Raw genomic sequence first — 13322 nt, forward strand, 5'->3', positions numbered from 1 at the left:
GTTCACAGGCACCAGGAAGTGGTTTAGGTCCAGCATCATCCAATCTACAAACATAAACCCTGCAACAGATTATCTGCTTCGTACATGTTTATTAAAGCAGAACTATGAAGAAAATAGACGGTCCTCCCATCACCCTCCAAATATCCTGGTCAGAATTAACTAACTGCAATGATCTTTTCATCTAGATCAGGGATCAGCAAACTTTTGAGACAGGAGAGCCAATCCTGTAACTCACAACAATTTACAAATTATTCGAGACCCATAAAACAAATGAAATCACCATTATGTAATAATATCCTTTAAAAATTTTATAAATGAAACTATGGTAGTTTTATTTTCATTTTCAATTTTACTTCAGAGCCACATGCATGTACCCAAAGAGCCGCATGTGGCTCGCGAGCAGGTTTGCCGACCCCTGATCTAGATGAATCCAAACTTTACTCTTGGAAAAAGATGATCTAAAAACGCTTTCCAGCCACCATAAGGAAAACTCCGACTTGGGGACCTCCCGATGCATGACATCCAACTCCAGCAGACATCCAACCCAGTAGAGGGTTGAGATTAAGACAATATTTTGAAATTTATAGACAGTAACATTTGGAAACTTGTTTCAGAAGAGAAAATCAGGAAATAAAAGCAAGTACTTTTTCCTCCTCCACGCTTCTTAGCCTCTCATACCACTGCCTGCTCTCTCTCTGAAACACGCATCCTACTCAGGAACCACCTTCCAAAATGAAGGGCAGGGTGGATGCAAGAAATGCAATGCAAGAAATGCACAGACTGTGGGCTTAGCTGCTGCTCGAGATGGGCAGACTATGTTTGACCAAACGACACCAGGTTAGAATGTCCGTATGGGGCCCATGAGATAGAGTAAGAATTACTCTACTACCCCTCCTACTATGAGCCTAATGCTTCACAGTCCAGGGCACCTTTGGTGGGCATGTTACTTCTGCTGAAGTCTCCCTAAGAGCAGCTTTTTAATATTTGTATCCCAGAGCCTGGCACCCAACAGGCACTCAAAAAGGCTACTGAATGGGTCTGAAAGAGTTTAGGTACAAGCCCCATGCAGCCGCAGAGGTATTCTTTTATGAGTGAGGAAAATGGGGTCCAGAGAGACTAAAAGGTGACGTTAACTAAAGAATGTAGTCTTTGATGTCACCCACCCAGAACAGGGCTTCATACTTGCCACTGTTCCCCACAGTCACCACTGTTCCACTCAGATTTGTGCCCACACATGTGCCCACACTCCCCTCCCTGCCTAATCTCCCTGTATCCTCTTCTCTGCTGCTGGAATTCCCAGCCATCCTCATGAACAGCCCTGAGACTCAAAGAAACCAATTCCATCACTCAGCTCTTCTGATTTCTTTTTGGACTCCTAATAGCACCAACAATACCTGAGCACTCAGCTGAGCACCTAACTTCGGTGTGGCCTTCTCTGAGTCCAATGCATCTCTGTCCTCTCTCCGGATACTGTCAATCCGTTGAGGACCAGCATAGCTATGAAACCCCAGCTCTCCCTCTTACCAGCTGAGCAGTCACTTCACTCCTCTGAGCCTCAGTTTCTTTATTTCTAATGTGGGAAGACAATAAAACGCCTTCCCAGAGCAGCTGTAAGGAACAAAGAATGGCCGTAGAACTGCTTTGTGTAAGCTATAGTGGCTGCTTTTAATCATTAGCTTTGTTGTTGTTTCCGTTCTATATTCCCCTCCCTCCCATCAACCCCCTGGCACATACTTCTAAAAAAATACCAACAATACTAAATGTCATGAAAATCACTTTTATACTTTGTCATAACAGTACAAAATATACATTAAAACTGAACTGAGCTGTGACATTTCCTAGGCCTTGCCGGTTGACTAAGTAGCAATGAGGAGGCTCCATTCTCTTATGGTCAAGTGTCATGGATGCTGAGGCCTAGGAGGGTATTTTCCCTCACAGGACACAGATGGGCCAGTTGTACCACATATCCTCTCCAGATAGAAAATTCAATGCTAACCTAATTATTCTGTTATTAATAGCGACAGCTACAATTTATTGAGCCTCTGCTATGTTCCAAGCACTATGTTATTTTATATCCATCATCTCACTTAAATCTCACTACTCTATGAGTACAAACCAATCTCTTTCTCTTTTTCCCTCTCCTTCTCTCTCTCTCTCTCTCGCTCTATCTCTCTCCCTCTCTCTCTCTCAGCAAACTAAGGCTCAGAAGGATTACACAATTTTCTGGGGTCCCACAGCCCACAAATGGTCAAGGCAAAATCCAAAGGCCAGGTCTTCCTGACAGAAGCATCATGCTCTATGCTCTCACTACATACCCCTACATCCCTTATATTTATGTTTTTTTTTTTTTACTATTAGTTTCAGGTGTACAAAACAATGCAATAGTTATGCTTTTCACCCCTCACAAAGTGACAATCCCCCTCCTCCAATCCACCGACCCCCCCCCATATAATATATTTATGTATTTTTAAGTCCCCTTTAACTTCTACACCTCATCAACTACCTTGGCATTTCAAAGGTGTAGAGCTTCCTACTGTAAAGGATATAGAAAAGAAAAGAAAATCCTCCCAATGCTTACTGGCTTCCTCCAATAACAGGTTGGAATTCAACATCCGACTGAGAAATGAGTTTTAGGAATATGGCTGCAGTGAAAGAGCACCCGAGGAAAAGAAGTGAGGAAGAAAGATGGAAGAGAATCTAGAGAGACACAATAGTCTGTAAAGGTTTGGAAAGACTCTTCCAAGGGCCCAGTGTCCATTATGCCTTATCAAAGATATTACAACACAAAGAAAAGAAAGGCTCCCACATGCCAGTTAGCCAACAGGAGGGGTCTCAATAGTTTTCAGCCCATTAAAGGCTGAAAAGTAAGCTGGAAGTTCTGGAGTAGAGCAGGAAATAAACAAATCACTACTGCCTACACCAGCCAGGCCCATAAGGACTCCAAAGGTCCTTGTTCATAAAAGACGTTCTACCAGTCCTTCCACCAACCAGGAGGAACCCAGTGTTAAAAGAAACCAATTAACGTTTGGGACTGATCACTTGGCATAAGCTCCTGCCTTGGGTGAATAGGCAAGTTGCTTTTTTACTGAGGAACCATATGGTGGTTCCTGGTGTTCCTTCACCTCGCCTTGGGCTTTCCTTACCCAAGATACTGGTCACTTCGGTGTCCTTTTCCAGGTGCCCAGACCCTCTCTAGGATTAACAGGTACTGCCGAGTACCCCTTTCTCTACACTGCCACCAAAAGATTTCAGCTTTGGCAATTTAATACAGCAGGAAAGCAACAGTCATGAGCAAAGACTACGTACTACGAGGAATATCAAAACTTTAGAATTTGGAAGAACCTACTACATCTCATCTCCAAACACCTCATTGGACAGACAAGGAAAGTGTCAAACCAGAAAGGGCAGTGACTTGCACAAGGTCATGCGGAAAGTCACTGGCAAAGCCCCTACTGGAGGCCCAGGATTCCTGATTTCCTCCCTGTCCAGGGCTCTTATCATTAAATAACATGGCCTCCCTTCTTTCCTCGAGGCAGTGCAGGAATGCCATCCCCCACGGCCAAGATAATCACCCTCTAGAAGCCCCTCCCCCCATCCAAGTCCCTCCCACAACCTAGCTGAGTTGCAGCTCCAATTAGCAAATCTTAGAGCAGGGAGCCTTCTCTGGAAGGGTGCACAGTCTGAGGGCTGCTGGTACTGAAAAGGAGGGACAAGGATGGAGGGAGAAAGATCTGGAGGAACTGGGTCCTGACGGCAGTGGCAGCGAGTTGAATAACGGCGCACGCAATGGTATTTCCCAGTAGGTGAGGGAGTAGCTGACTAGCCGGCCGCTGGCACCATCTCTAAAGAGCCAGGAGGTGTTGGGCCCTGATGGGTAGGGACGCGCAGAGCATCTCCGAGTCCAAGTTGGGCCTCCGGGCGCTGACTGGCAGGACGGCACTGGCGTCGTGAACAGGCCGAGCCCGCCCGTGGACAGAGGCCCGACGACAAGGATGCCCAGGCCGCCCGTGAGGTAGCACCGGTGCCCTGCAGAGGCCCGTAGTCTTCACCAGCCCCATCAGCCGCCGCCGTCGCCCACCCAGACGCCCGCCCTTCGCGCCGCCTTACCGAGGCACTGCCCCACCGGGGTGCTGAACGGGTTCCCCAGGAGGAACTCCATCTTGGGCGGATAACACGGCAGCGGCCCGGGCACCCTGTCAGTCGCGCTCGCGACCTGACTGACACTCACTCCCCGCCCCACCCTCAGGAACGCCGAACGCCCGCCTCGGCCCCGCCTCTATCGCGTCCCTATTGGGCAACATTTGCCCAGCCCTCCTCCGATTGGCCCCTGCACCTCCCTCAGCGAAGCTCCACCTACCCCACGGCGTCCGATTGGGCGGAGAAGGGAGCTTGGTCACAGGAATCTCCGTCAGGCGTAGCGGCACCTCCCCTGACCCGCCTCTGAACGAGAGTCTGTATTTTGATTCATCTACATGTTGATCTCTCTAGAATCCCTACTATTATTGGAGAACAGACGGATCAATCACTCAAACAGAAGGGATAAGAGGAGGGGCTATAAAATCCCCGCCCACAAACAGTACTGATTGGAGAAACATTTGTTTTCTCTCCTGCTGATTGGTAGTAGGAGTATTTCCCCCAACCCAGAAATGTTGTCATGTGACCCAACTTTCACCAGGATGTCTACCTCTTGACTTCCCCTTAGCAACGAGTGGCGGATCTTGGTTCCCCTAGCAACTGGTCAAAGCATCTGTTGCACGGAACCAGCCAGGTAGCCTGCGTTTGAAAAGGTGAGACCCAGGAGCTGAAGCTCTGGGAGTACTAGCGAGGGCAGACAGCTCCCCGACTTAACTCTTTTCTCTGACTTTTCTTCAAGGAGTCCAACCCTGTCCTTCTCATCTGTAAAATGAACACACAGGTCCTCTGCCAGCCACTTTGTAGCCTGGCTGAGACAATCTAAACACTAGTCCTGGGCTTTCAGGCCTGTGGATAAGGAAGAAATGCTAACGAAAGCATTTCTTCAGGAGGCAGGGCCCGAAGAGATTGTTAAGGTGGTCCATCCTCCAGGCTTCTGGTCTGATCCCTTTCATAGAAAGAAAGGCACCCGAAAGAAAGGTCCATTGATAACTTCTTCAAGAATTTAACCCTTATATCCTACTTCTTAATTGTCATGAAATTATTTCTCTTATTTTTATTCTTCATCTTTGTCCAATTTAAAGGGCTTTGGTTGGGAATATGGATACCCGAGTTCCATGTCTGTCTTGTCAGTTGCTTGTTGCATGACTTTGGACAATTTCCTTCCTCTCCTGGGTCTCAGTTTCCCTATTTGGGAAATTAGGGCATTAGGATTCTCCTCTCTAGGAGTCTCTGGCCTCCAGAGCTGACATGTAATTAAACAATGCATGTGCACTAAGTACACAGTAAGCAGTCAATAAACCACAGGGGCCAATTGGTTTTATTCTTCGTAATTCATATCCAATAGGGGCTATATTTTTCAGATTCAGTTGATTCCAGATTGTTTATTTCCAGGACAACTCTGGATCTGTTTCTCCGTGAGAAGGCTACTGCATTGACAGTGGTGCATTCCCCCACCTCCTACCTGTGGTCTTCACCAACAGAACTATCATCAGGCAAGTCAACAGGAACTCGGATTGGGTGGTAAATTAATGATAAAAATCCCCTTAGGGAAGGATTTTCGGACCTTGGCCCTGACCCAGAACAGCTTTGAGAAACATTGTGAGCTCTGACAATGATGGTCTATAGTGCCCTGGGTACAGTTGAGGCATGATTAAGAAGATGGCCCTGGAGTCATGTTCTCCTCTGCCATACATTAGATGTATAAACTTGGGCATGTTACTTAACTTTTCTAACTGGATTCCACTTTCTTATCTGAAAACTGTGGATGACTAGTCCTGCATATAAATTAAGTTCCTAGAGATCCACGTCTTACCACCAGCCTGGTCATCTCTCACCTCATGACTCTTGCCATTCTCAATAGTACAGCCAGAATGAGTTTCCTAAAATTAAAATCAGATAATTTCACTGCCCGTATTAAACCCCAAAAGCTTCCCAGGAATCCTAGGATAATAATAGAACTCCTGGAGTCCTCTCCAAACTTGCATCACTTCAGTCAAAGTGAAACATGTCTGTTCTCTCCCACCTCCGGGCCCTCATTGCGCAGTTCGCTCTTCCTTCTTTCCTACTCATCTTCAGATCTCAGCCCTGTCTCCCCTGGCCAGGCCAGGTGCCCTAATGTGTGCTGTCATAGTTCCCTGTACCTATAAACTTATCATGGTTTGTAATTAAATATTTGTATGATTATCTGGTTCATGTCTGAAACAGAGGTTAGGAGATCTGTCCGCTGTAGTCACAACATGTAGTAGCTATTCATTACGTGTGTGGACTAAATAAATGATCTTAAACAAATGTAGGAGGGAAGAAATGTTCATCTTTTATGGATGGGAAATCCAAGACTTAGACAGGTGAGGTGAATTGCCAAAGGATGCACCGTCAGGATCCAAATCCTGCCCTATGTGCAATGTGATTCCACATTGCAGCGATTGTGGGCTTGACTGCAAGCAAGCTTGATCTGCCAGAGGTGCCAGGCCTTGATGATGTGGGAGGGATGAGAAGTCAGTTAATTAAAGTTTTGAAATAAGAATTAAAAATAATTTCCCAATGTGTAGCACCTTCCTTTGAAAAATCACAAATACTTTGCAGGTAACATCTTCTACATATAGCACATCAAAATTCCCCCAAAGGCAACATGATGTCAAGTTATAGGATATCTTAGAAAAATTTGTTCAGAAGAGTGGGGTGATGGAGAGAAGCAGAGGACTTGAAACAGTTTTGGGGGTGGGGGAGGTGTAATGAATCAATCGCCCTAAGGAGATGGAGCCATTGTGGACAGATTGTTAAGAATGGGAAGATGGAAGGAAGGCACAGGTGGAGATGGGGCATGGGGTGGGGTTGTAGGGATCAGGTAGTAGGTTTAGGGGAAGCTATGCCACCTCTGGGGGTAGAAGGAAAATATGCATGAGAGTTAAAGGCACTGGGACATTTGATCATGCGCAGTCCAGAAATTAAAGATGCATATTTGCATAAGCTGCATTCAAGTGGGTGGTGGGAGAGGAGGAAGGGAGGCAGCAGGACAGTGGCAGTCTCTAAGACCAGGTTGCAAGACTGCCAGGTGCATCTGGGTTTGTGGTGGACACTATCAGCCCACCACCAGGAATCTCTCTAAGCAGCACTCAGTGGAAAAAGGACAGAGCACAGGGGTTACCCAGCATCAAGAACTAGCAGGGCAGAGAGGACAGGAGGTTCACGGAGGCCTGGATATTGGGGACACATGCAGACAAAGGTAGAAGGTGAAGCCAGTGGGGACGTAAGAAGCAGGGGTGGAAAGTAGAAGGGAGGACTGCATTTCCAGAGGGTTCAGGAGACAGAATCTGGGAGTTACCTGTAAACTGACAGGAGAGGGCCTTCCTGGAGATCCAGCCCTTCTGGGTGTTCTCACTAAGAGGGTTGGTGATGAGAACGAGGTTGGGTACCCCCGATTCCCAGGGCTGTGGCTCTGTCCAGCCAGGAATAGCATCCCAGTGTCAGCCTCCTAGTGTGACCAAATCCACAGCTCTCACCTCTGCCTGCGGTATCTCAACCAAATCCCTTTGACCGTTAGCAACAGAAACCTACTGGAGTTAGTTTAAGTAAAAGAGGATTTAATGCAAGAAGTCAGGAAACTCTCACAGAAAGGACCACAGAAACCCTCATAAAGCCTGAACTTAGGGACATTAGGGGCCAAAAAGCCAACAAGAAGAAGGTAGCCTCTATTTGTATCCGTCTGTCTATCCTTTTATCTTTTGTTCTTGGATCACCCAGGTTCCCATCTCTGCTTCTCTCTGTCCATCTGCCTCATCCTTGTCTGGCTCTCTCTGCTTAACCATGTGCCTGACCAGCCCACAGCCCCCCAGTTCCTCTCCACCCCAAGCAGCCAGCTCTGATGGGCATTCTCGTCCTGTATCCCAAGCTCACATTTATCATGGGGAGAACATGGCTATTCAGCCAACTAGAATTGGTATCCACCCACACACTGGGCAGCTTGTGGTGCAGGGAGGGGGAGGGGAAGTACAGACATAATTGCCTGGAAGAGATGAAGCTCTCAAAGAAGAGGAGCTGCGGCCTGTATGCCTGGCTGGGGCTGCCAAGGGTCATGGTCAGCGGTTGGTGCCAAGAAACCTGAATGAGGGTGGGCACAGAAAGCCAAAGGCCCAATATGGCCATGCCATAAGGGAGCTGAGCTCCAAAGGCTCAGGAGACCAGTGTGGACACCAGTCCACTTGTGTGGAGTAGGGTCACGGCTACGGTCGTGGGGCCAAGAGGTACGCCCCTGAGGAATGGCACCAGGCAGGGTGGGCATAGATGGTGGCCATGGGAAGCCCTGGAGCAGCCTTGGTGCAAAGGTACGAATCCCTAGCTGCAATGGACAGCATTTGGCATGTCCTTAGCTGCCACAGTGCTCCACACCACCTTAAAAGGATGCCAACCAGCCCCTGTCCTCACACAAAGGGAGAAGCGGACTGTGGAAGAGGAACATGATGTTTTTCAGGGAAGATGAACCTGCTGTGCAACTCACTGGAGCCAAGAGTGATGGACGACGACATGCTGAAGCTGGTTGTCAGGGAGCAGGGCCCACAAGAGGAAGCCGGACAGCTGGCCAAGCAGGAGGGCATCCTCTTTAAGGACGTCCTCTCCCTGAAGCTGGATTTCCAGAGTGAGTATCCTGGGTCGGGGGAGGTGCGGTGGTGCACCAGGCGGGGCCCCTGACTTTCCCCATGCCACATACCAGCCACAGAATTCCATGTAAAGTCTATATAAAAAGATTAAATTCTCCCACTCCAAATCTAAGTGAACCACAAAGGCCTTGGTGTCCTTGGAGCAGGGCCCCTGGCAGGTGGCACCCAGAGGGTGGTCCCAAGCAGTCAGGCAGGAGCTGTGGGGAGGAGGAGGAGGAATGCACTTGGAGAGCATCTTCAAAGCAGGGGCAGGAAACTGAAGGGCCACGGGGCCATGAGGCAGGGAGGCACCTCGAGGGGCAGGCCAGCCTAGTGGGAAGATGTGGCTGGGGACCAGGTAGATCGTCAGTGCCTTAGCATCCCCATCTGTGAAGTGGGATGATTGCAGTCCCTGTCTCAAGTGCTGGAAAGACAACATGTACACAGTGCCTGGTTCACTCAGAAAGGCCAGGGAGGGGTATGAGAGGAAGTGGGACAGTGGGCAGGGGTCCTGCAGCCCCTCCTGTACTGTGCAGGCGGCCACAGCAGAGTGACCTGGTCAGAGTCACATTCCTGCCCATCCTGGGCTCCTGTGCTGGCCTGTCGGGTCGACCACTCAACAAGAGATTCCTTTTTGTTGTTGTTGTTGGCAGGTTTGTGTGTGTGTGTGTGGGGGGGGGATGTCTCTTTTCTAAAAATTAAATTTACTGGGTAACATTGTTTAATAACCTTATATAAATTTCAGGCGTACATCTTTATAACACAACATCTATACTCTTATTGTGTGCTCACCACTGGAAGTCTAGTGTCCTTCCATCACCATATATGTGACCCCCTTTGCCCTCTTCATCCTCCCTGAGGCCCTGCCTCAGCCAGCCTGTGCCAGACCCTGAAGACCCAGCAGTGGGCAAGGCCCTGGTCCCTGCAGCACAAAGCCCACAGGCCTCCCCAGAGCACGGCCTCCAGGGCGGATCTCAGCTCTGCGGGAGTCAGCTGGCCTCCCAGGGCAGTAAGGGCCCCTGAGCCTCAGTCCCCTCAGTGGTGAAAGGTTAAAGGGATTGCAACATGGTTGTCACCAGAGGGGGCTTTAGGGTTAACCAATTTCCTTTTGCTCCCCCTCCCCAAACTCAGGTTCCTTTAGCCAGTAGTTATCAAGTACTTGTTAATGCCAGGTGCTATTCTAGGTACTAGGGATTCAGCTGTGACCAACAAAGACCATAAAGCCCTGTCCTCATGGAGCTGACACTCAAGTGAGGGACACAGGTAAAATAAAATGAATGAAAATAATAGTGTGTGCTAAAGTAATATGTGCTATGGAGGAACAGAAAGTAAGGAGAGGAGCAAGAGGGAACTGGGGGTGGGGTGCAGTGTTTTATTGGGTGGTCAGAGACAGTGACAACTGAGCAAAGACTAGAAGGAGATGAGGGAAGGAGTCATGTGGAGATCCAGGGAAAGTGTCCAAGGCAGAGGGAATAGCCCGTGCAGAGGCTGTGTGTGGACACAGGTCAGAGAGGTCCTGGGGTCAGCTAGCATCGGCCTGTGGGGCTAAGAGAGGGTGTTTGGCTTGTGTAGTGAGTGAGTTGGGAGCCCTGGGAGGGTCCTAAGCAGAGGAAGGACAGAATGGGATTTAGTTTTCACAGGATCCCACTGGCTGCAGGAGGGTAGACTGGGGGCTCCAAGGGCCAGAGCAGCAGCCTAGTGAGACAGCTGCTGCTATGGGCCAAGGAGCAATGATGATGGGCTGGGGCCAAGATGGTGGCAGTAGAGGAGGATCCCATGTCTTATGCTGAAGATTAAATTGGCTTCGGGGGCAATCCTCTCATGCTGGTAACTCATTTAGAGCCAACCGCTGACTCCATCCTGGTTTTGTTGTGTTGTTTGGCTTTTCCATATGAACTACTGATGTGTAGCAAAAAGCCAACATGCAACTGTACCAGGCAGAGCACCCAGGAGTGTGGGAGCCCCCCCATGGGAGTGGTATCTGCAGGAAGTCAGCCACAGCCAAGGGCCAGGACCAGGGACGGTGACTGGAAAGCCCAGACCAGGATGGGAGATTGCTGAGGTCCTGGGGTGGAACTGGGCCCTGCCCCAGAAGCACAAGGAGGGTCGGTAGCTGGCATCATTCTGGGAAGTCTGGCCACAGAGACCTGGGGAACAGACACCAGGCCCACCTGGCCCTGGGGCCCCAGGGGAGACAGGACCCTGGGTTAGAGAAATGCTGTCCATTCACCCCATGGAGACCTGGCTTGAAGAGGGCAGCTGGAAGAGCCTGTCTGCTTCCCCAAGGACCTCACAGCCTCAGGGCAAACCCTACCCCTCTGAATGAATATTCAAACTGCTGCCCCAAATATGTGGTTATGAAGGGCGCTTTTTTTTTTTTTACCTCTTTCACTTCTATATTATTTCAGTCTTTTAATGAGCATATTCTAATTTTACAAGTTTTAGAAATCATTACAAAAAGTACAGATAGAAAAAAGGGGCATATAAGCAACAGAGCTATTTGTGGCTTCTAGAAAAAACTGGGGACAGGTATAGGCCTCTAGAATTTTACGTACACTGTGTGTATTTATGCGTAAGTGTTTTCAGAACTCTTCTGGCTGCCAGTGACAGAAACCAAACTCTGCCTGGTGTAAGGAGCAAAGGAATAGTTGACTGTGTCACTGTGAAGGTGGTCTTCAGGGACCCCAGGGACAGGGGCTTCGGTAACATGAGAAACCTGCCTGTATGGTATGGGCAGTTTTTCATATTCTCCATGTATGGACGTTGGAGATTCCCCCTATCTTTCTGCCCCTCATGTGCCTATAAGGTATTTCTTTGGGCACATACACAAGTATCTTTGCAAACAGATTCCAAGTAGAGAAACTGCAAAGCCAAAGGGCACAGACATTAAATATTTCAGTAAACATGGCTCAATTGCCCTCCAAAATGGCTGAACTAGTTGACTCGTCCTCCCACCAACCATGCATAAGGAGATATTCACCCTTCAGCCTTGATTCTCTTTGTCATGTGGCAGAAGGAAGAAGGAGTACCCCTGCCTGTGCCCTGTGTCCTGGGCCCCAAGTCCTTCTGGCCTCCCAGGCAACCCCCTAGCCTGGCCCTAGAGGCAGCGTGAGTGAGTCCTGTGCCCCAGCAGGTTCCACCCACCTTCACACCGACCCCCCCTACCCCCCCCGACAGACCTATTAGGTCCTGCTGTGACCCTGATCACTACCCACTGTACACGAATAGGGACTCGGAGCTTCTCAGTGCTCAGCCCACATCCCTAGGGCAAGACAGAGAATTGTGGGACTTATGTATGGTCAGCATTGGTCGTCTTGGTCCTCTAATACACTTGTACTGAACTCTAACCCTAAGCTGAGGCTGGAGCCAGCTGAAGCATCTCCTCTGATTATTTCAGACATCCTCCGCATTGACAACCTCTGGCAGTTTGAGAGCTTGAGGAAGCTGCAGCTGGACAATAACATCATTGAGAGGATCGAGGGCCTGGAGAACCTCACACACCTGGTCTGGCTAGGTAAGGCCCCTTCCTGTGTGTGTCCGCCCTAATCAAAGGTGACAGCCTTCCAAGGTAATCCTCGCCTGGGTAATTGTCTCCCCAGACAATACTCTGCTGCTGACCCACCATTCGCCCAAGTGCAGCAGAAGCTCTGTCTGCTGGGAGCTCGTTTTAAAAGCCCAGGGCCTGTGCTGGGTAAGCACAGCAAAGACGAGCCAGGACAGATTATTCTGCTCCCACCTGCCTCCCAACTAGGGAGGAGATCAACGGAGCAGCCCTGGATTCCTTCTAGTTACTCTAGACTCAGGTTGTCAGGTAACCATGGGCCCTACCAGCCAGGGGAGCTCAGATCAAACCAAAAATAATCATCACAGCTGCCAGTTGCATTTACTTTTGGGTTGTTGGAAAAGTCATGATGCATGTTTGCAACAGATGGTACTAGTTCTTTTTTGGAAGTACTAGAGTCATTCGTACCTATGTTATTGCTATGTCATTTGACAGCTGATAGTTCTAGCTTCATTCTAAAAAACAATTGAGCAATTTGGTTGTGTTTTGGAGATTTAACAAGTTGAAGATGGAAGACCAAACTGTGCATTTTTGCCATATTTTACTGTTTTACTTCCATAAAGGGAAGAATGCATGTCAAGCTTGTGAAAAGTTGCATAAAGTTTACAATGACAGTGCTCTGCAAGAACATCAGTGCCAACGATGATGGTTCACGAAATTCTGTGCCGGTGATTTTGATCTCAACGACGCTCCTTGGTCAGGGAGGCCCACTGAGGTTGATGATGACAAAATAAAGACATTGATTGAGTCAAACTCACGTTACACGGCACAAGAGATTGCAGAAACATTGAACATCCATCATTCAAGCATTCACAACCATCTGAAGAAGCTGGGATACATAAGCAAGCTCAATATTTGGGTTCCGCATGAACTCAAAGAAGTTCATTTGCCAACACGTATAAACATCTCCTATATGCTCATCAAACGTGAGGAAAACAATCCTTTTTTTGAAGCGACTGATAACTGGTGATGAGAAGTGGATTGTTTACAAC

The 13322-nt window shown here is 48.7% G+C and overlaps 2 protein-coding genes across 9 annotated transcripts in view; one reads left to right on the forward strand and one right to left on the reverse strand.

The window, feature by feature from the left end:
- TOM1L2 (target of myb1 like 2 membrane trafficking protein) overlaps positions 1 to 4228 on the reverse strand; it is a 129969-nt gene extending 125741 nt beyond the window's left edge. The window contains exon 1 of the mRNA XM_019656667.1: positions 4108 to 4228. Coding sequence (XP_019512212.1) covers positions 4108 to 4159 — 52 coding nt within the window. The 5' untranslated portion in view covers positions 4160 to 4228. The remainder of the gene's footprint in view (positions 1 to 4107) is intronic.
- Positions 4229 to 4667: 439 nt separating this feature from the next.
- The window catches only part of DRC3 (dynein regulatory complex subunit 3), a 53726-nt gene continuing 45071 nt past the window's right edge, over positions 4668 to 13322 (forward strand). For 7 of the 8 annotated variants that reach the window (XR_002125554.1, XM_019656687.1, XM_019656684.1 and 4 more), the window contains exons 1-4: positions 4668 to 4787; positions 5527 to 5627; positions 8563 to 8767; positions 12166 to 12282. Coding sequence is in view for 7 of the 8 variants with exons in the window: in XM_019656687.1 (XP_019512232.1) it covers positions 8608 to 8767; positions 12166 to 12282 (277 nt within the window). In the remaining variant the exon portion in view is untranslated. The remainder of the gene's footprint in view (positions 4788 to 5526; positions 5628 to 8562; positions 8768 to 12165; positions 12283 to 13322) is intronic. The other variant, XM_019656682.1, reaches the window with a different exon arrangement.

The sequence above is a fragment of the Hipposideros armiger genome, unplaced genomic scaffold (assembly GCF_001890085.2).
Source record: "Hipposideros armiger isolate ML-2016 unplaced genomic scaffold, ASM189008v1 scaffold_264, whole genome shotgun sequence".
Classification (NCBI taxonomy): domain Eukaryota; kingdom Metazoa; phylum Chordata; class Mammalia; order Chiroptera; family Hipposideridae; genus Hipposideros; species Hipposideros armiger.